The sequence below is a fragment of the Melanotaenia boesemani genome, chromosome 8 (genome assembly GCF_017639745.1).
Source record: "Melanotaenia boesemani isolate fMelBoe1 chromosome 8, fMelBoe1.pri, whole genome shotgun sequence".
NCBI classification, from domain to species: domain Eukaryota; kingdom Metazoa; phylum Chordata; class Actinopteri; order Atheriniformes; family Melanotaeniidae; genus Melanotaenia; species Melanotaenia boesemani.
The window spans coordinates 5,495,862-5,516,967 of record NC_055689.1 but is presented as its reverse complement, the minus strand read 5'-3'; the positions used below and the strand labels follow the sequence as shown (position 1 = coordinate 5,516,967).

Here is a 21,106-nt window from a genome sequence, read left to right as displayed (position 1 = left end):
TGGGATGACTGCTCTATTGGACTGAGATCTGGTGGCTGTGGAGGACGTTGGAGTCAAGTGAACTCGTCATGTTCTAGAAAGCAGGTGGAGATGATCTGAGCTTTGTGCTGCTGGAAGTAGCATCAGAAGATGCTCCACTGTGGTCATAAAGGGACCTGAAAGTGGCCAATAGTTTACACCACTGACAAAAAGTTCAAGATATTTAAATTTTGGCGGAAATTTACAGAAAATGTGAAAAGTTGATGCTACTCTGCTATATCCTGAAGTTAGGACATTTAACTAAACTTCAGATGTTAACAGGGCATCAAGAATTACTAAATATAACCGAGTTAATGTCTTGATATGAAGGCAAAAAAAAAAAACATCTTTAAGGAGTGTTAAACGCACATTTGAGATAAATGTAATGCACAATATATATAAAAAAAGTAAATGCAGGGTGAAGCTGTGTGTAATGTAGGTGGGTCAGGCAAAGAATACAGAAACCTGATGAAACAAGTTAGATCAAATACACAAGAGGATGGAGCATTTTTCATAGACTTTATTATAGCTGTTCTTTTCTCACTGACAGTTATACACATTGCTCTAAAGTCATGGCTTCTTTTGTCTTAAATACTCTCCGCTCTTAAAGAAAAACTGTAAAAATATTTAATCATAACTAATTTAAAGATCTCTTAGGGAACAGGATGGGGAAAGGCAGCAGAGGCTGAGGGGGTGGGTGGGGTTGATGGTCCTTATCTGGAGAGTTGGGTGGCTCTGGGAGGCAGGAAAAAAAAACAAAAGAAAGAGGGCTGGGTCACATTACATCCAGATGGAGTTTCACCGCGAAGACAGGGTGGTGTTACCATTTAACGAAAACCTGAAAAAGCGACAGGAAGCGGAAGCAGATCAGAGTAAAATTAAAGTGTGTTTAGTGTGGCATGTCAGCTGATCAGGTCGGTGGATCACCTGCACACTCTCTCCATCATATGTGTGACGAGACGGTCAGAGATGCCCGGACAGGACTCCTCCGCCAGGTTGAAGGCATTCTCCAGTTCCTCGATGGCTCCTACGCCCCCCCCACTGGCACGCCGCTTGTCCTTCAACTGGTGGTGAAAAAAAATTAAAAACTAACACAAATTCAGGAAGCTTCAGTTATTAAGACATTAAGTTGACTTATTTATATGAACTGAAGAAAGATCTAAATTAATCTGAACTAATAATAAATGTAATTCATGTTTTTAAATCTCATGTTTTGACCTTGACAGACAACTCTGCAGTGACTAAATTAACTTTAAATGAACACTAACTCAGTTACAAAAAAGGACGACGTATTGAGTAAAAAGAAAAAGATCATTAACTTCATGTAGAAGAAAGTAAAGTAATAGAATGGGCATTTGATTAGATTAAAGACTTAAGCTGTGCATATTTAATCCCAAGCTTCACTGTGAACCAGGCAGCTTTCACACATCTAAAATTAATTTTACGCCAGCCTCTGCAACTTATTTTGGTACTGGCCCATTATGTTGATGAATTCCAGGTAGAATTAAAAAGGGAACGAGGTGGCCTACCTCTCTGAAGATGGGTGTTACCAGAGCCGATAAGCATTGTGACTTGGGTTGCCTTTTCATAGAATCTCCTGACTGCAAAGATAAAAAGAGGATGTTAGAAAAGAAACAGGAGTTATACACGCAAAGGCCACTTTATTAGGTCCACCTTGCTGGAATCAGGTTGGACCTCCTTTAGCATTCAGAATGGGCAGATTCAACAAGTTGTTTGAAATATTCATCAGACTTCGCTCACCAAATTCTGAGCCTACCATCTGAATGTGGAGCTGAAATTAAAACACATAAGACCAGGCAATGGTTTTCCATCTTCTATGTGGTTACCAACTTATTGGTCTTGAGGAACCCCTTCATGTAACCACCAAAAAGCCATGAACCCCCACCTGCCCAGTGCGGAAACCATGCTTGGCTTTACGCTGACATTAGCTAGTTTCTCATCACAAAAGATGCATTCTGGCTGAGTCCTGTCCTTTAATAAAAACAAAGTTCAAGTAACTATCAACAAATAGCCTTACTTTAAAAAAAAAATAGGAACAAATCATCTGCACTACAGTGTTTCTCAGACATGTATCATTAATGAAATGAAACAGGAAAAATCTAGATTACCAAAATAGACATGAACTGCTCCACTACTACAGCTCCACCACTGACCTCACCAAACCACAGTACATGGACGAAAACTAAGTGGATGCAGAAGCTGAGGCATGCTAAGTAGCTTTTCTTATATTTGATTAAGGATATATGCTTAAAAATACTGTTAATGACTCCCACTTTGGTTCGGTTTAAAAAATGAGTGTTTTCAGGCTCCCAAAACGCTGTTTCCATGAGAACACAAATGATAAAAACTTAAATGCATACACCTCAACTGTCTGAGTGGACATGGCCTTAGTTTTAATAATCACTGTATAGTCAAAGCCTCATGGAGTCCTTGTGCTTATTGGGACCCTTTTGGGGAGTCACGGGCCCCAGGTTGGGGAACCACTGGTCTATTGTCCAGTGTTGGTGAGTGTGTGTGAACTGTAGCCCCAGTTTCCTGTTCTTAGCTGACAGGAGGCCCCCGGTGTGGTCTTCTGCTGCTGTAGTCCATCTGTTTCAAGGTTGGATGTGTTGTGTGTTCAGAGATGCTGTTCTGCAGACCTTGGTAGGAACCAGTGCTTATTTGACTTCCTGTTGTCTTTCTATCATCTCCAACCAGTCTGTCCATTCTCCTCTGACATTAACAAGACATTCTGGTCCAGACAACTGCTGCTTACTGGATATTTTATCTTCTTCAGACCATCTCTGGAAAACCTATAGATGGTTGTGTGTGAAAATCCCAGCAGATCAGCAGTTTCTGAAACACTCAGCCCAGTCTGTCTGGCACCAGATCCAATTTTTTTCACATTTTTGTTTACGTTTACCTGAAGTGACCCGCATGCACAGAGTGAAATCACATGTAGCACGCTGTGTTTATCAGGTAAATATTGATTCTACACGTCATTATATTGTTGTGCAACCAGAGCTGACAAAATTATGATTCAATATTATTTCATCTACTTTTTACATTCAATCTTGCCGCCTCCTCCTGCACTGAATTGTGATGTTTGTCTCACTTTAATGACAAAAAGAGTCATATGAAATATGGCATGACCATTCAGACCCAGGTCCCTTTTAAAAACTAAATCAGACATGTAGCAGATTTAGAAAAATATATTAAGGTGGTCTAGGTTGAATTAAAAAAAAATCTAATTCATGCTGTTCAGACTGTCATACAAAGATCAAATATTGGTCACATAGGGGCAAAAAAGCCAAATTGCAGCCACATTTGCCTGCAAAACAGTCTTAAATCTACATCTCCTATTCTGATGCCCAGTATGCCCATGTGTACAAATTTAAATCTACTGAGCTGCTGCCATGTGATTGGCTGACTAGATATTTGTGTTAACAACCAACTAATAAATTGAGCACAGAATTTCTGTGCTGTTGTCTGTGATGTTACATCCCTCTTACCTCTGAATCTGTGTTCATGTAGCCCTTCTGTAATTTGTTCATAGTGGTGGGTCTGACGGTGGGGGGGAAGGTCCACATGGGACACTGGTCTACATCTCCATCAGCATCCCTAAAGAAAAGTCAAAAAGAGGAAAAAGTTTGAAAAAAAGAGAGAGATGGAGGTGGCCCATCTTATTATCAGCTAAAAATAGGTTAATGTGTCATTTATTTTAATTGTGTAACTCATAAAACATTGGTTGATATCTGGAAATCCTGGTGAGAAAAACACTGACATGCAGGCTAAATGAAACACACTCCATCATAAGCATTTCTTGCTCGAGTGAAATCAAGTTATTTATGAGTAATACCAACAGAGCACTTAGTTCTCAGGTTAATTGGTTCCTCGAGGGTCTAAAAGTTGAATGGGAGGCAGAGCCTTCGACTACCAGACCTCTCTCTAATGGAACAAGCTCCCAGTTTGGGTTCGGGAGGCAGATACTTTCTCTACCTTTAAGATGAGGCTAAAAACCTTCATTTTCAGTAAATCCTAGAGTAAGGGACAGTTCGCCATCCCTTAGTCATGCTGTTATTGGGTGAGACTGCTGGGGGATGTTCCCTGATGCACTGAGCACTTGCTGCTCTTTATTTTCCATGTATAGATTGATTACATTGGCATAATTAACTTGCATTTCTCTTCTTCTCTCTCAGCAGATTTCTCAAGGCAGATGGGTGCCCTCCCTGAGCCGGGTTTTGGTGGAGGTTTTTTCTTCTTCTTGTTAAAAGCAAGTTTTTTTCTGTTCCACAGTCGTCCGCTGCCCTGTGCAGCTAAGGATGGGGGATGGAATCAAAGTCAAGATTCGATATAATCTGTTGGTGTCCTCAGCTAGGCTATTATTTATTATGAACTGGAACAAGTTGGACTTATGTGGATTTTTTTGTGTAACACAGTGAATTGGCTTGAACTGGTTTTGTCTGTAAAGTGTTTAAGATGACTTTGTTGTGAATTGGCACTATACAAATAAAGCTGATAAGTTAGGACTCACATATCTGAGTCGTCTGAGCTGGATTCTTCGCCGTGTCCCTCTGACTTCCAGCGGCGGTAACGGTCTATCAGCTCTGTGAGATAAGCTGTCTTCTTGGTGTAGCGTGTGATGAATTTGTGTTTCAGGAGCTCTTTGGCAGTTGGCCTCTGCAGATCAGGAATTGTTAATGAGCATTCATGGGCAATTTATTTGAAGTCTGGTGCACATTTACTTAATATCTATAAACAAAGCTTGGAAAGAAGAATGTGATTTGGATCATGCTAGAACATTTGACAAAGTACAGAACAAACTCTAATTCCTAATTAAGTAATGGACATGCTAATCCAATCACCAAATATTTGGCCGGATAAAAGTCTCATGTTTTACTTTGTCTTCACTCAGAGCAGCAGCACTGATCTTATTTAGCCCAAAAGCAAATTCCTCATCTAGTTATGTTTCTGTGAACACTGCCTACAGACACATGCAGACATTTTACTCACAAAGCGTGGGTCTTTATTTAGACAGGCCTCCACGAACTCTTTAAAAGGTTTGCTATAAGGACCTTCCAGTGTAGGAGGAGTGTTTTTGGGAATGAGAAACAGGACCCTCATGGGGTGTAGATCAGAATTGGGAGGCTCTCCTTTGGCCAACTCAATGGCAGTGATTCCCAGGGACCAGATATCAGCCTGAAAGGAAATGAAAACAGTTTTGACATCCTTAACATCGATTAGAATAAACAAATGTCACCCAAAAGGTGAGCAATGGACCATATAAGTAGAACCAAAGACACGTTCATGGACTCTCCCCTCACCTTAAAATCATACGCCGACTGCTTGATGACCTCTGGAGCCATCCAGAAAGGTGTCCCAACAAATGTATTCCTCTTAATTTGGGTATCTGTCAGCTGCCCTGCTACCCCAAAATCTGCAAGCTTCACATCGCCCTGCTCCGACAAGAGCACGTTGGCAGCTGAAACACAGAGAGTCAATACAAAGGTGACAATAAGCTGGCTTTACCTCTGGTATCTGTAATAAACATGTAGCCAGCACACATGGAGTGTTATTTCATCTTACTGCTGCTAATATTCACAATCAATTATTCCCTCAAGTGTAATCAACAGAATTTGGCATATAAACTAAGATCAGATGTCAGAGTCTCTCAGACATCTGATATTAGACTGATAGTAAACTGATAGTAGACTGATAGTAGACTAATATTAGACTGATAGTAGACTGATAGTAAACTGATAGTAGACTGATAGTAAACTGATATTAGACTGATAGTAGACTGATAGTAAACTGATAGTAGACTGATAGTAGACTGATAGTAAACTGATAGTAGACTGATAGTAAACTGATAGTAGACTGATAGTAAACTGATATTAGACTGATAGTAGACTGATAGTAAACTGATAGTAGACTGATAGTAAACTGATAGTAGACTGATAGTAAACTGATAGTAGACTGATAGTAGACTGATAGTAAACTGATATTAGACTGATAGTAGACTGATAGTAAACTGATAGTAGACTGATAGTAGACTGATAGTAAACTGATAGTAGACTGATAGTAAACTGATAGTAGACTGATAGTAGACTGATAATAGACTGATAGTAGACTGATAGTTGACTGATAATAGACTGATAGTAAACTGATAGTAGACTGATAGTAGACTGATAGTAAACTGATAGTAGACTGATAGTAAACTGATAGTAGACTGATAGTAGACTGATAGTAAACTGATAGTAGACTGATAGTAAACTGATAATAGACTGATAGTAGACTGATAATAAACTGATAGTAGACTGATAATAAACTGACAGTAGACTGATAGTAAACTGATAGACTGATAATAGACTGATAGTAGACTGACAGTAGACCGATAGTAAACTGATAGTAAACTGATAGACTGATAATAGACTGATAGTAGACTGATAATAGACTGATAGTAGACTGATAGTAAACTGATAATAGACAGATAGTAGAATATTTAAAATATGTATCATCTACAGTTTGATGTGAGATCACCAGCTCACAGAGGCTGCCGATAAATGCAAGCAGCTTGTTGGCAGAGGTTTATTCTTCCCAACATCCAGTTGATATTTAATGTGCATGTTGTTACATCAGCTCTCTTGCTGCTACACCTCATAAGACTGCAGTGTAAATAGCAAATGCCAAACCTTTTCAGTTGGGTCCACTGTATATTATTTATAACAAGCTAGTGAAAAAAATGTTGTGAGGGGATTTCCGTGAGATGCCTAACCTTTGATATCTCTGTGAATCTTCCTTTCAGAGTGTAGATACTCCAGTCCTTTAAGTATTTCCCTCAGTATAGTAGCAATGTATGTCTCTTCCAGAGGTCCTGGACGGAGCTAGGATGAAAAGGATTTAACAAATTATCAGGAAAAGTTGGGAGAGAGAAGTATGAAAAGTGCCACTTTGTCTAAAAACTGTTTAAAAACAAAAATCTTCTTACCAAATCCAGAGCAGATCCTCCACCTAAATACTCCATGATAATCCACAGTTTGGTCCCCTAAGGAGAACAAAAACAAACATTTTAGGTGAAATGTGTTAAAAATTTGTAATTTACAGCTACTGTGAGTTTAAAAACATATCATTATTATCTTACCTTCAGGTATGATCCATAATACTTGGTAACAAAAGGACTGTCACACTGGCTCAATACTGTGATCTCCTGCTGAATGTCTTCGATCTCATCCTCTGCCTCCTCTAGGTCAATGATTTTAATCGCCACCACCTCCTTGGTGCGGTTGTTGATGCCCTTGTAGACCTCTCCAAAAGAACCCTTTCCAATTCGCTCCTGCTTGGTGAAGTACTCCTCGGGGTCCAGGCGGGTATTCTGGTCAATGACATTCGAACCAGCACTGAACCACTGAACATAACTTTATCTTTACTTCTATATTTTAATTTGTGTGTGCATAACCGGGTGTGTCGCTTGCAGAGTACATTAACAGCACAGAAACTAAAAGGTAATTAACCTTTCTTATCTAAGCCAATGCCCATCTATATAGTCATAGCTCATTTAATCAACAGAACACGTGATTTAACTTTGTGCCAGTCTACAATCCAAAAAAAAATAATACATTTTAAAGTTCAGTGTTTACTTCTCTCCATATGTTATATGACAATTATATATCAAAAGTAATGGAGATTGTCAAAATAGTATTGCACACACTGATGAAATTTAGATTTTTTTATACATATACCTGCTTAATAACTGAATACCATCATGTTACCAATGACAACAACATGAAATATAATGAATTTATATTACATACACAATGTTTCATTACTTGGATGGCTTGGACCCCCACCCACCCTATTCCTCAAAAGCTTGTCAGCTATTGGGGTTCAGCCTGTCTTGGACAAGAATAAGGGAGATGACAGCGTTGCTGTACCTGGTTCTGCATGTCTCGAAGGTGTGCCATCCCCTCTGTAGGTTGCACAGAGCGGTAGTCACAGCTCTGTCTTTCTAAAGTTATCAAATGGTCCTTTCAGTTTTTTTCCTCCCTTCGCAGCTGTCTAGGAAGCTAGCTTTAACGGGGCTGTCACTCCGCGCACTGTTTTCGGCCTTCAAGTCCAAAGGAGGACCGAACAGCCAGGCGAGAAAACGATCTACTGACCGAGACACTCCATGTATGTCGGCGGTGAAGAGCAAGAGGGAAAAATGTCTCTCTCCGAGAATTAATATTTAATTCATTTCAAGAAGAGCTTAGCCTGTTGTTCATTTGAAGCTTGGGGAGGACAAAATAATGGCCCAGACCGACAACGCATGCGCATTCTTTAGGAAGCCTAGGGAATTGTGGGAGTTGTATTTTCAAACTCCTTAACTGATTCTTTTATTTAAGCGGTTTTGGCTGTTTTATGCTTATGTTTTATACAGAATTGGTCACAACTACTTCTGACCAAAATAGAAACAATTTATTATTATTATTACTTTTAAATATTATATATAAAAATAACACATGCGTTATATATGTGTTATTTAGAGTTAAACGGGTTTTCACAAATTTCATTGTAATGCCTTTTATAGCCCACTTAACATGCATTTACTTATATTCTTAAAATGTCACACCACCTTTGTACTTTAGTAAATTAAACCAGCATAACGGTTTAAACGTTGTGATATTTTATTTTATGGACCCTTTAAAAAATACAAATAAATAAATGAATGAATAAATAATAATAATAATAATTTTTTATTATTATTATTATTATTATTATTATTATTAATTAAACAACTGATAGATAGATAGATAGATAGATAGATAGATAGATAGATAGATAGATAGATAGATAGATAGATAGATAGATAGATAGATAGATAGATAGATAGATAGATAAGGAAACAGCCGGCTAATTCAAGTGCAGTGAATCGTGCGTTCGTTTTCTGTCCTTAGAACCACCTGCTTCAATGAGCCTTGCTGGTGTTGGTAGTGTAACTTATAAGCTCCGCCTTCGCAGTCACGACAGAATACCTTTGACAAGCCCCACCTACTGTACACGCGCTTGGAGCGCTTACGTCTTTCGGTTTCGTTCGTAGACCGTCCACGGCTGATGCTGTTTATATCGCTGACCGAACCGCGTATTTGACACATGACATTTTAAACCCCGGTGCTGAAACCTGAACGGTAAGTTGTCCCAGCGGTTTAAAACTCTGGTCAGCCAGCGGATACCGCTAACAGTCAAGCGGTTTACAACACACTGTTTTGCTAATGTACTGGACTTGAATAAAAAGAGCTACCAGTGCATGTTTAACCAATACCACTGTTTATGAATTAGCTTTATCCTAGCTTACATACAAGCTAAACATGGCGTCTTACATGGGGTTTCATTCAATGACATTGAATCCGCGTGCCAGCGGCAGCTATACTCATGTTAGTGTTATGTAATTTCATGTAACACAACATGAAAGACTGCGCCTCATGCACTGTTTATTAATCTCGTTGCTACACCCACTACCTTCCACTGCAGTCCGCCATAACACTGGTCTGTTATATTTGCAATAGAGCTAATTAACGTATTTTAAATAAGCCACAGTGATACTGGTACATATTTGGAACATGGCATCGTCCAAATTTAACATAGAATCCCAAGATTATGTTAATTAAAATAAATCATAAAAATCTAGAAAAACAAGCTATTTATTAAATGAAAAATTCTGTTTCTTCAGAGTTCCACTAAACACCACAAGTGCATCTTCTCAAAATGACTCAATTGTCATGATTAATCATATCCTGATGGATTTGATATTTGTCCCACCAGTCTTATACTATCTCAGTGGTGAAACCAGTAAATGTAGTAAATGAACTAACTCTTAAGTGATGTGGGCACAACAGTCTGCTTGGCTATTGCTGAAGTGTTTTTTTGTAAAAAATGAATTAATTAAGAAATTTTTTGTCTTGTAACCACATCTTAGCCTGGTGAGGTTGGGCAGAAGAATATTCTTACGTTCACGCTGTTGTATTTAACCCATACAGTGGCTCTCAAGCTTAGAAAAGATCTGAGGGATTGCATCACTTAATCCAATGGGTGTATTTCTGTCTCAAGTCATATAAGTAAGGTATGCTTCAGTTAAAATAGTCTTAAAATACTAAAAATAGAAAAATATTGAGCTTCTGTTAAATTTTCATAGGGTGTGTTTTGGTTTATTTTTTACATGTGATGTGATTTTTTTTTATGTGATTGCAGCAGGCTGGATGAGTGGGCCAACTTTTCCCCCCTCTGCAGAGGTGGCTGAGATGAACCGCATCCATTACGAGCTGGAGTACACAGAGGGGATCAGCCAGCGGATGCGAATACCCGAGACCCTCAAAGTGGGCCCAGAGAGCCAGACAGGCCCTGCTCTGCTCCAGCAACCCCTGCCGCCTCACACGACTCTAATGCAGGTTCCTGAAAGGATTGTTGTTGCAGGTGTGGTCCTTTCTTTACATCACCATATGTGACAAATTACAAACTTCAAGACAAGAGAACGGAGCTCAGGCTCTCTAGAGAGATGTCTTCTAGATATAAACATATCTTTGCCTGCGATCTTTTCATTTTATGGCTTTACTCAGGTGTTCTAACGGTGGTCTAGCATCTATCAAACAAAATCGGTAATGCGGCTTTAAAGCTCAGAGCAGTTATTCTGCTTTAAAACACTTTTAAAATTCACACAGAGTTGTTTGTCCATTCAGAGACACCATAGTGAAAGGTGTCATGTATGTTGACCCACAGAAAGTAGATATACATGGCTCATTCTATGAGAATAAAAACAAGTTATTTTAGTTCAGTGGTTAGATACCTACTGAAACGGTTTTTAATGATGTATTAATTTTTTCTGTAATTTGATTTTGTTACACACTGCACCTTTAATAACAATTGGACCTTTATTTTCAGAATGTCTGAGGACTCTGTAACTGCTAAAAAAAGTGCCTTTTATGTGTGTATCTGTATACTTATTTTATTTCTATTTTTTAATATTTTTTCTCCCTTATTATTTTTGTTTATTTCACTGAACTCTTTTTTTTTTTTTTGATATTTTTAAATTTAGTTCAAATTCATTCGCTTGGTTTTTTATGTTGGTGTGGGGACCAAACAAAGATAAATATATTCTTCTCTATGATTATTATCTGTTATGACAAGGGAGCCGATACAATGATCAGTTTTATGCCTGTAGTGATTTACAGGGATTGTTTTATATGTATGACCCACCCCACCCCCCTTAAAAAAGACAAAAAAAAGAACAAGTATCCAAACTGTTCTAACATCGTAAGTCATGGGAAGCTGAGACCTGCTACTGTACCAGTGTCGTCATACTGTATAAATTTTTCATTGTGACCAAATCTCCGGCTGTCTGCAGGTGATGAAGAGGACCCGAGATTCACCCGTCCAAGAGACTTGGATTTAATTCAGTCTGTCCCACCTTTGGACCTTCTGAGCATGAAGGCTCCTCCACGTGTCCTCACCCTTACAGAGCAGCCTCTGGACTCTCTCGAAACAGACCAAACTGCCAACTCACAGACTAACCCCAGCCAAGCAGTAAGTAAAAATGATTCTGATTCTGTCTCTTCATATTGCTCTTTAATCCTTCTTTCTTATGACAGTGAATTGTATTTATTTACTCAACCTGACATTAAAGTAAGTGAATGCAACCTTGACACAGTACAGTGGATCGCTCCACATCCGACTGGACAAACTACCGCAATACTGCAGATGAAACTCATTTCAGTTGCTTGTACCCATAATCTCATTCTTTCGGTCACTGCCTACCTGCTTGTGACAACAGGTGAGAGTTTTTACTGTGTCTCCATGACCCGAATTGAATCATGAAAGATGTTTTTACTGCATTAATAAATCTCAAAGGCAACAAGGGGCAACCATCATCACAAAGAAGCAGCAGAGAATCCTGCAAAATTTCTTGAATCCTTTCTGAAACCAGTGTTTCTGCTGGTAATTTAATCAAGATTAGTTCTTCTAACTATATCTATTCAATTTTGGAACATTTATTTGTTCTTTAAGGAAGTTTGGATCCTACTCTTCTGCTCTCTGTGACCTCTGGCTAGTAGGCCTTCCAGACCTGAGACCTAAAGCTTCCCATATGACCATAGAAGTGTATCCCACCATGCTACAAGTGCCTGAAAATATTGGAGCAGCAAAATGATTTTTACAAGCCCTTGCTTGACCATTAAGAAAAAAAGCTTCAAGTCATGTGTGCTGGTCATTGTTTACTGATCAAAGAGAAGGATCAACGAGCTGGCAAAGCAGGTTCGTGACTTCATGGTGAGTCTGGAAATGACTCAGAACCAGTTTGATTATTTTAAGGATTTATGCAAAAGTTGGTTAAAGAATTGCAAAGATACCAGGACGGAGCTGTTCAATTTCAGGATAAATTCATCGCCTTCTCAGACAAAATGGACTACTTAGAAAGTCAGAGAAAATGTCATAATATTGTTATTGATGGAGTCTGGGAGTCGGGGTAGAAAAAGTCATCTGAAGCTGAAGGAAAAGTGAGAAAAATATTAAGTGATAAATTGAAGCTGGATGCATAAAAACTGGAACTTGACTGGGTCCATTTCCAGGGAAACAGGAATCAACCCAAAAGCCACGACCCATAATTGTCAGGTTGACACGAATGACGGACAAATATGCTGTCAGAGAAAAAAATCCAGCTTCTAAAAGGATCTGGCATCTTCATCAACGAGGATTCCCTGAGGCCATCTGGCTGAAGAGGAAAGAGCTGCTCCCAGCAAGGAAAGCTGCAAAAGAGATAGGTGATAGTGCACAAACTGGTTATTCAGCCATCTTAACAATGACAGTTCAGAGGACAAGCAACTTCTCATCGTCTGGGTCATCAGTTGTAACCAGAAGTTTTATAGCTTTTATTTTATCATTATAAAATACTATATGGAGGGATGAATCCTGATGTCTATATTACATTTTTAATCCTTTTGATTGTGTTACTAATAAGTTTTCTCATTTTGATCATGATCCTGAGATACATTTATTTTCTTCTCCTAATTTTTCTAAACTATGCAGGTTTTACAGACAAGCCTGATTTAACAATATGTGTCTCTCTATTCCATCAAATACTTCCATCAAAAACATTGAAGTCTTTCATGTAATTTTGACAAATTCTTCCACTTTTTATCATTACTAAATCATCAGTTTTCAATTATTGCTCTAACCCACACTCTGCTCACTAATAACCGAAAGGAAATATTCAAATTTCAAACTACAGCTCTGTTCGCCGAGTGAGAGATAACAGACCTGGCCGTGGAGTATCAATGCTCACTCTTTGTGATCATGGATTTAAAATGAAACATGATTCTAGTCAAATTAAACTGAAACAGACTCTTTGTTCATAGAGCTTGTAGGTGTGGCTGACATTAATAATATTATAGTTTTTCCATTCTCCTGATCTGTCCATGAGAGACTTTAATGAAAGTCTTTCAAGCTGTCTCGATGGAGTAAACAAAGAAAACAAATATTGTTACATCCTTGGAAACTTTAATATTAATCTTCTAAAACACAACACAAATATACACTACCGCTCAAAAGTTTGGGGTCACTTAGAAATGTGATTTTTTAATAAAAAGCAGCATTTTCTTCATTTAATATAACATGAAATTAACTAGAAATACAGTCTAGACTTTGTTAATGTGGTAAATGACTGTTATTGCTAGAAACAGGTTTTTTTATTGGAATATCTACACAGGTGTACAGAGACCCATTTTCAGCAACCATCACTCCTGTGTTCCAATGACATATTCTGTTAGCTAATCCAAGTTTAACATGTTAAAAGGCTAATTGATCATTTGAAAAGCTTTGTGCAATCATGTTAGAACAGCTGAAAACTGTTGTACTGATTAAAGAGGCAAAAAAAAAAGGTCTTCCTTTTGCTAGTTCAGTATCTGGAGCTTCAGCATTTGTGTGTTCAATTATAGTCTCAAAATGGCCAGAAGAAAAGAACTTTCTACTGAAACTCTTCAGTCTATTCTTATTCTGAGAAATGAAGGCTGTGCCAGGAGAGAAATGGCCAAGAAACTTAGACCTCCTACAATGGTGTGTACTACTCCCTTCAAAGAACAGCACAAACTGGTTCTAACCACAATAGGAGGAGAAGTGGGAGGCCCCGGAGCACAACTGAGCAAGAGGACAGGTACATCAGAGTCTCTAGTTTGAGAAACAGAAGCCTCACAGGTCCTCCAGGAAGCTGGCCTTCTAGGCAGAGTAGCAAAGAAAAAGCCACATCTGAGACTAGCCAACAAAAGGAAAAGATTAAGATGGGCAAAGGAACACAAACACTGGACAGAGGAAGACTGGAGAAAGGTCTTATGGACAGATGAATCTAAGTTTGAGGTGTTTGGGTCACAAAAATGACCATGAGTTTGTTCCACACAAGCCTGAAGTAAATATTGGACATATTTCACAGGGAAACTCTCACTCACATGTTAAACCAGGAAGGACTGGTCAATGTTCAATGTTAGGTTTAGAAACAGCAACAATCTGCTGTGTGTTGTTATATTTGAACCTTACACTTCACAGCCCGGCATTAATTAAACGAATCTTTGAATCTACAACAGGCCAACATTCACACTCGATCTCGGAGGGAACGCAGCGCAAGTGAGAACATCTCTGCACGTCAGAGCAGTCAAATCAGCAGGGGTGATATAAGGTAAACACCTGTTTCCTTTCTGAACTATTATTTTACTCTTTGTTGTTATTAAAAATATATTTTATCTATTGTTTGTCTCCACTCATCTGTTTGCCAGCGTCACCCTGTCCCCTCCTGCACTGCCAGTTCGTTTGTGTCCTCCCCTCTGCTCCCCTGAAGATGCAAACATCAACCTGTTCACAGCTGCAGGGTTCCTGTCCTACGTTCAGTCAACAACACGCCGCGCGTACCAGCAGATCCTTGACGTTCTGGACGACAGCCACCGCAGGTGAGTTCTGTTTTTTGTCATTAAATAATATGGAGTCTGAATAGAAAAGCAAGTTTTGTATCTTCACATGTATAACAAGTACAAGTACAAAGCATTTTTGTCCCACAGTTTACACACCTACTCAAGAACCAGTCAGATTTCTGTAATCCAGGGGGAATTTAACTTCAATTTAAAGAGGTCCTCAAACCTAGTCCCCCGGGCTGTCCTGACATAGTGTCTTTTTGACCAAGCTGGTTCGTAGCCATGACTTATCTCAAAAAGACCTGGTGTAAAACCTAAAACAAATAAAAACGGTCTCATCCTCATGTTGTTATTGAGACAGTGTCCAGCAGCCTCACGGATAAGAAGGTTTTTTTTAAGGAGCTGCATGGGCTCATCATGCTCCAATCCGCTCTCTTTCCTAGACTTTATTATATATGTTACATATTTCCTATTTATTTGTGGGCATTGTCACTGGGGCTCTTTCAAGTGAAGTTGTGCGTGCACGTGTGGGCAGGGGCGTGCCAGTTTGGACAGCCGCGGTAACCAATGAAACCCGTTTCCCGTTCTGCATCCATGGGTTGTTGCTTTATTGTGGACAGCTGTTAGAGAATCAGGAGGGCTTCATAACGGGAGCAGGGCAAACCCAAATAAGCAACTACACTCAGGAAAACAAGCCCAAAAACCCGCAACCCGCCACGATACCTGCAAGTGAGTTCACAGAAAGAAAAGCTTATAAGAGGCAGACTTAGCAACACTGCTGCCTTTTTCTGGCGCAGTCTATGTCTCTGTCTTTGTTTCATCTATCTGGCTTTCTTTCTCTTTCAACTGTTTTGTTACTGGCCTCTTAAACTCCCGTCTGTCTGCGCTGTAGTTGTAAATGGTAAACAGACTTGTACTTATATAGCCCTTTTCCAGTCAGCTTGACCACTCAAAGCACTTTACACTACCTGTCACCTTCACCCATTCCCACACACACCCCGATAGACACATCGGGAAGCAACGGGGGATTAAGTGTCTTGCCCAAGTATTTAAAGAAAAAGTCTGATTAGTGAGAATAAAACAGGAACTGATAAAGATATTTTATTAATCAAATACAAAACAAACATTTTATAGTTACAAAAATAATTTGTTTTACTAAAGTCAAGTTTATTTTCTTCTCAAAGTAACGTTTTTGTTTGCAATCTAAGAGGTTTTTCTTCAGGGGAACCTTTTTGTTGCTACAGGGGATATATATTTTCTGATTTGTGCTCATTTTTTTATCAAGCATGCTAGTTTTGTTATGAATCTAAATGAAGATGCATTAATCTCCACAGGACACACCTGGACTTGGCCCTGGATTTAAACCCAGATGAGTCTGGCCTAGTTGATGCTTCATCACTGCGACGTCAGGTAATATGTAACAGGTGCTTCACTGTTACAGGCCTAAAATGCCTCTATACAGCTTTGATGTACAGAAAATATTCATTGTTGTTTACTATTAATTGTTTCGGTATAAAGTCATTGGCCACTTTACCAGGTCCACCTTCCTAGTACAGGGTTGTTTCCCTTCTTCAATCAGAACTTCTTAATTCTTGGTGTCATAGATTGAACAAGGTGGTGAAAACCTTCCTCAGAGGTTTTCTCCATACTGACATGACAGCATCACACAGTTGCTGCAGGTTTGTCGGCTGCATCCATGATGAGAATCTCCCGTTCCACCACATCCCAAAGCTGCTCTACTGGACTGAGATCTGGTGGCTGTGGAGGCCGTTGGAGTCCAGTGAACTCATTGTCATGTTCTAGAAAGCAGGTGGAGATGATCTGAGCTTTGTGACATGGTGCATTATCCTGCTGGAAGTAGCATCAGAAGATGCTCCACTGTGGTCATAAAGGGATGGACATGGTCAGCAACAATACTCAGGGAGGCTGTGGTGGTTAAACCAGGCCACGTTGGTACTAAGGGACCCAAAGTGGGCCAAGAACATATCCTCCACACCATTACACCAGCAGCAGCCTGAAGCGTTCATCCAAGGCAGGATGGATCCATGTTTTCATGTTTATGATCAATTCAGATCCTAGCATCTGAATGTGGAGCTGAAATGGAGACTCATCAGACCAGCAACGTTTCTCCATCTTCTATTGTCCAGTGTTGGTGAGTGTGTGTGAATTGTAGCCTCAGTTTCCTGTTCTTAGCGGACAGGAGGCACCCGGTGTGGTCTTCTGCTGCTGTAGCCCATCTGCTTCAAGGTTGGACGTGTTGTGTGTTCAGAGATGCTGGTCTGCAGACCTTGGTAGGAACCAGTGCTTATTTGACTTCCTGTTGTCTTTCCATCATCTCCAACCAGTCTGTCCATTCTCCTCTGACCTCTGACATCAATAATTCTGGTCCAGACAACTGCTGCTCACTGGATATTTTCTCTTCTTCAGACCATTCTCTGTAAACCCTAGAGATGGCTGTGTGTGAAAATCCCAGTAAATACTCAACAACAACCATGCCACGTTTAAAGTCATTCTGATACTCAGTTTGAACTTCAGCAAGTCGTCTCCACCATGTCTTCATGACTAGATGAGTTGAGTTGCTGCCCTGAGATTGTATTTATATCATTCAGCAGCTTTTATCTATCTGGGTTTAAATTATTAAGGGCCACAATGACTGAGAACAAGTCGACCAGCAGCAACATGCGGGGCTACGATGCACAACAAAGTAAAACGGTTTCTATTTCCAACTTTAAAAGATCAGCTTGCTCTCATAAACTACATTTTGGAAAAGAAATCTCTGGAGTCTGACTTAAGAAATCTTCTCCATGTGAAGCCTCATGAGAGACGACTTTGGCAGGAAGAAATCCAAAATCCAAGTGTGAGCAGAGATCTGCTCTGGGAAGACTGGAACAGAAAATACACAGCTTGCTAAAACTAAACAGCAGGTTATGTTTGCACTTTTTCAAATTATGGTCACAAAATGTGAAACCACACTCTTCACGCCTTTCATGCTCTTAAAAAGAAGTGCTTATTTGGCTTCCTGTTGTCTTTCCATCATCTCCAACCAGTCTGCCAATTCTCCTCTGACCTCTGTTCCAGACAACTGCTGCTCACTGGATATTTTCTCTTCTTCAGACCATTCTCTGTAAACTCTAGAGATGGTTGTGTGTGAAAGTCCCAGTAAATACTCAACAACAACCATGTCACAGTTTGAACTTCAGCAAGTCGTCTCCACCACGTCTACATGACTAGATGAGTTGAGTTGCTGCCATGTGATTGGCTTATGAGCTAATAAACCTAATAAAGTGGCCGGTGAGTGTAGTTAAAGTGTATATATATCGGGCTGCTTTTAGGCTGCTGATTGGAACATTTAGTTATGACATTTTTAGATGTTCAGCTGTAAACATACAAAACTGTTATCTAGAAAAGTGAGCGTTTAAACAGCTATTTGAGAGCAGTGTTGTTCACCTGTAGCTGGTGTGTTTGTGGTTTATATTAAAATAATTATATGTGAATAAGAACCAGTGCTTTATGTCATTTATTTGGTAGGGTCAGTGTCAAGCCCAGCAGAAGTATTCATAGTTGGCTTTTACATCTTTATGTGTCCATCTAGATCGTGAAGCTGAACCGGCGTCTGCAGCTGCTGGAGGAGGAAAACAAAGAACGGTCCAAGCGGGAGGTGATCCTGTACTCTGCCACAGTGGCTTTCTGGCTCATTAACACCTGGATCTGGTTACGTCGTTAAAATGGGAAAGGTAGTCCCCCAAAACACTGGAAGCCAAAGCAACTCCTTGTTAAAGGTTTAGTCAGTGAATTACAGCACATCTTTATTTAAAGGTATCAATGGAACATCACAGTGACTCTACACTGTGTCACCACCAGATTTCAAGCATTGTAAATACCACGTTTAGTAAATATTAATCCTGGAGGTGGCTTGTTTCCACCACTGCAAGCCGAGCTACACTGTTGTTTTGGTGAGTTGTTACCACAGAAAATAAATTAATAAGACTAAAGTTATCAGACAAAGTCAAAGATTTTTTCTGTCTCTCTTAAAAAAAAAACTAAAAAAGCTCAGAAAAATACAGAACAATGCCTCAGCTGTAGGCCTTCACAAAGTACGATCTTAGATTTGATGTGTTAGCAATAAATTCTACTTAATGAAGTTAGAATTGCTGCAAGATAAAACATGTATAAACACATTATTATCTCTGAGACAGTGTTGAAGTCCAAGTAAGAATCTGTATTTGAGACCACCTACAAACTAGTTGTTCATAGTTCATTTTTTTTTATTTGTGGGGGAAAAAACAATGAGAAGTAACCCAGTATGCACAGGATCCATGTACCTGTGTCCTTCATCTTTCTGGCAAAACCACAGAAAACCCTGAAAATGAATTAGCACAATAGGCCTCTTTCACCAATATCTTCTTAAATTCCTTCTAAAGTTGCTTTTTCTCAAGAAAAGCCGTCGTCAGAAATCATTAACTTGTTCTTGGACTGTTGAATTGATTAAAGCCAGTCCTGTAAACTGAAGCTGTTGTGTAGCATAAAAGAGTCGTGTGCGTATCTTAAAGAGCTGGAGACCACATTCAGAGAGTGGTTCTGGTAGTCAAATGAGTTGGACATTTATGGAGGTTCCAGCTGAGGTATTGCAACAGGCTGCTTTGTTGTGAAGGTGTGTGCAGTCTACTGCATCAGTGGTATCAGAGGACCAACATCAGAACTAACCTCTTCTAGAAGAGTGCTCCCTGGACATGGGGCAGCATGAGATACATGCCGTATAGAAGATTTTTATACACATAAGGAAACAACAGACCTAACATGTAGCATGTACCAAAATCACTGTAAGAAACTCAACTTAAAGACTCTCAAGCATTGGCATCCAAACAGTTCAAACCTCAATTAATTATATGGGAATGTAAGAAAAACATGTCCACTGTAGAGCTTCTGCTAATTTCTCCACACAAAGTGTCGTAGGAAAGCAGACTGCTGATTACAAAGATGTCCGTCTCATCTTTGTGGGACAAAAACTCAGAAATCTTTTCTTACTTTTATTGTTTTGTGGTTAAAACTTTTATTCCAGCTATAAAAAACTCTCCTGATGTGTTCTAAATGATAGCTAAGATCCATAGCTTTTGAATAAAATTAAATTAAAAATACTTTCTACATTTCAGAGGGAATATAGAAAGCAGTTTTAGGAGAGTAAATGTCCAAATAAGTCCTCCTTACTCACTGTGCAAATGAATCTTATAGGTCATGAAAGATTCTCTCTGTAGGTGAACTTAAAGCAACAGTAAATATGTTGCTCTGAGAGCAGGACTGGGACCACATTTGGTATATGAAAAGAGTGGAACCACTAAAATTGTGTTAAGACATGTTGGTGATTGAGGCCCAATATGTTAATTCAGTAGTTTTAGTATAAAAGTAGTTCGTAGAATGATCGGCATCCTGTACCCTTCAGTTATTTAGGTTTCATTGTGCAGCTGACCAATGAAGGCTCTGCTGAAGGTTTAGTTTTAACTAAAGAGAAGTGTCATGTTTAAACGTAGCTTTAAGCTGAAGTGACTGTGATACTAAAATAAGTGTTTTATTCATGGGCAAACAAGGATTTACTTCAGTGACAAATGTTTTGGGAACACAGCTTGTAGCTGGGACTACAGTTACAGGACTAAACCTCAGACCTGAACTGGTTTCTTATTTTGGTTATGAACTCTCATTCGTAAAGTGTCAAAATATAATCAGTAAATCTAGCGATGCTATAACATTTTCCCTGAATGTCCTCTGAGCTCTTCATTACTTCAAACATTTGTTTAAAATACTTGAATAGTGTATTTCTCTGATGTTACTTAAATGTTATACCCTCCCTTTTATTTTTATACATCTCTTTGGCAATTAAATGTTTAGAGATTGTCATATGAATTTGATTAATTGAGGGAGAAAACCTAAGCTAAGGATATAGGATATATGTGCAATGCAAATTAATTCTGGTTATTTTGAAATAATGAAATAATTTAATTCCCGAAGGTCCTGAAGGTTTATTTATCTCAGTGTTTCAGTGATCATTCTGCAAAGAACCTCTGCATGTGTCATTTAAAAGTGCAGTTTTAAGTTTAATATATTAAATTATTTTTTTTTCTTTTGTAACATATTGGTTGTCTGTATATATTTTTTCTGTAATAAATGGATGTTCAGTT

General features: G+C 39.0%; 2 protein-coding genes across 4 annotated transcripts; one reads left to right on the top strand and one right to left on the bottom strand.

The window, feature by feature from the left end:
* Positions 1–523: 523 nt before the first annotated feature.
* On the bottom strand, positions 524–8,322 carry stk25b (serine/threonine kinase 25b). Its single transcript, XM_041992818.1, has 11 exons — positions 7,950–8,322; positions 7,160–7,390; positions 7,007–7,063; positions 6,794–6,902; positions 5,343–5,500; positions 5,032–5,217; positions 4,553–4,698; positions 3,531–3,639; positions 1,548–1,619; positions 946–1,082; positions 524–856 (listed from the first exon to the last, which is right to left on the bottom strand). Exons 1-11 carry the CDS (start codon positions 7,977–7,979, stop codon positions 817–819), a joined length of 1,275 nt encoding a protein of 424 aa, XP_041848752.1. The 5' UTR covers positions 7,980–8,322; the 3' UTR covers positions 524–816.
* A 699-nt stretch (positions 8,323–9,021) lies between these two features.
* LOC121644693 (mitochondrial fission factor homolog A-like) lies at positions 9,022–21,106 on the top strand. 3 transcript variants are annotated; one of them, XM_041992833.1, is made up of 8 exons: positions 9,022–9,182; positions 10,032–10,114; positions 10,243–10,464; positions 11,393–11,571; positions 14,616–14,707; positions 14,805–14,975; positions 16,271–16,346; positions 18,529–21,106. In XM_041992833.1, exons 3-8 carry the CDS (start codon positions 10,251–10,253, stop codon positions 18,658–18,660), a joined length of 864 nt encoding a protein of 287 aa, XP_041848767.1. In that variant the 5' UTR covers positions 9,022–9,182; positions 10,032–10,114; positions 10,243–10,250; the 3' UTR covers positions 18,661–21,106. The 3 variants fall into 3 exon arrangements, with proteins under 3 accessions (XP_041848767.1, XP_041848768.1, XP_041848766.1); XM_041992834.1 differs by lacking the exon at positions 10,032–10,114 and having other exon boundaries at positions 10,246–10,464; XM_041992832.1 differs by lacking the exon at positions 10,032–10,114 and having other exon boundaries at positions 9,023–9,182.

Excerpts from the sequence above, each read along its gene's own strand:
- stk25b (XM_041992818.1), bottom strand. The coding sequence starts at position 7,979 with ATGGCACACCTTCGAGACATGCAGAACCAG. Across the intron at positions 7,064-7,159 it reads ATTATGGATCATACCTGAAG|GGGACCAAACTGTGGATTAT; the intron begins GTAAGATAATAA and ends TGTTCTCCTTAG. Across the intron at positions 1,620-3,530 it reads ACATGAACACAGATTCAGAG|TCAGGAGATTCTATGAAAAG; the intron begins GTAAGAGGGATG and ends TTATCTTTGCAG.
- LOC121644693 (XM_041992834.1), top strand. The coding sequence starts at position 10,251 with ATGAGTGGGCCAACTTTTCCCCCCTCTGCAGAGGTGGCTGAGATGAAC. Across the intron at positions 10,465-11,392 it reads TGAAAGGATTGTTGTTGCAG|GTGATGAAGAGGACCCGAGA; the intron begins GTGTGGTCCTTT and ends GGCTGTCTGCAG. Across the intron at positions 11,572-14,615 it reads AGACTAACCCCAGCCAAGCA|GCCAACATTCACACTCGATC; the intron begins GTAAGTAAAAAT and ends AATCTACAACAG.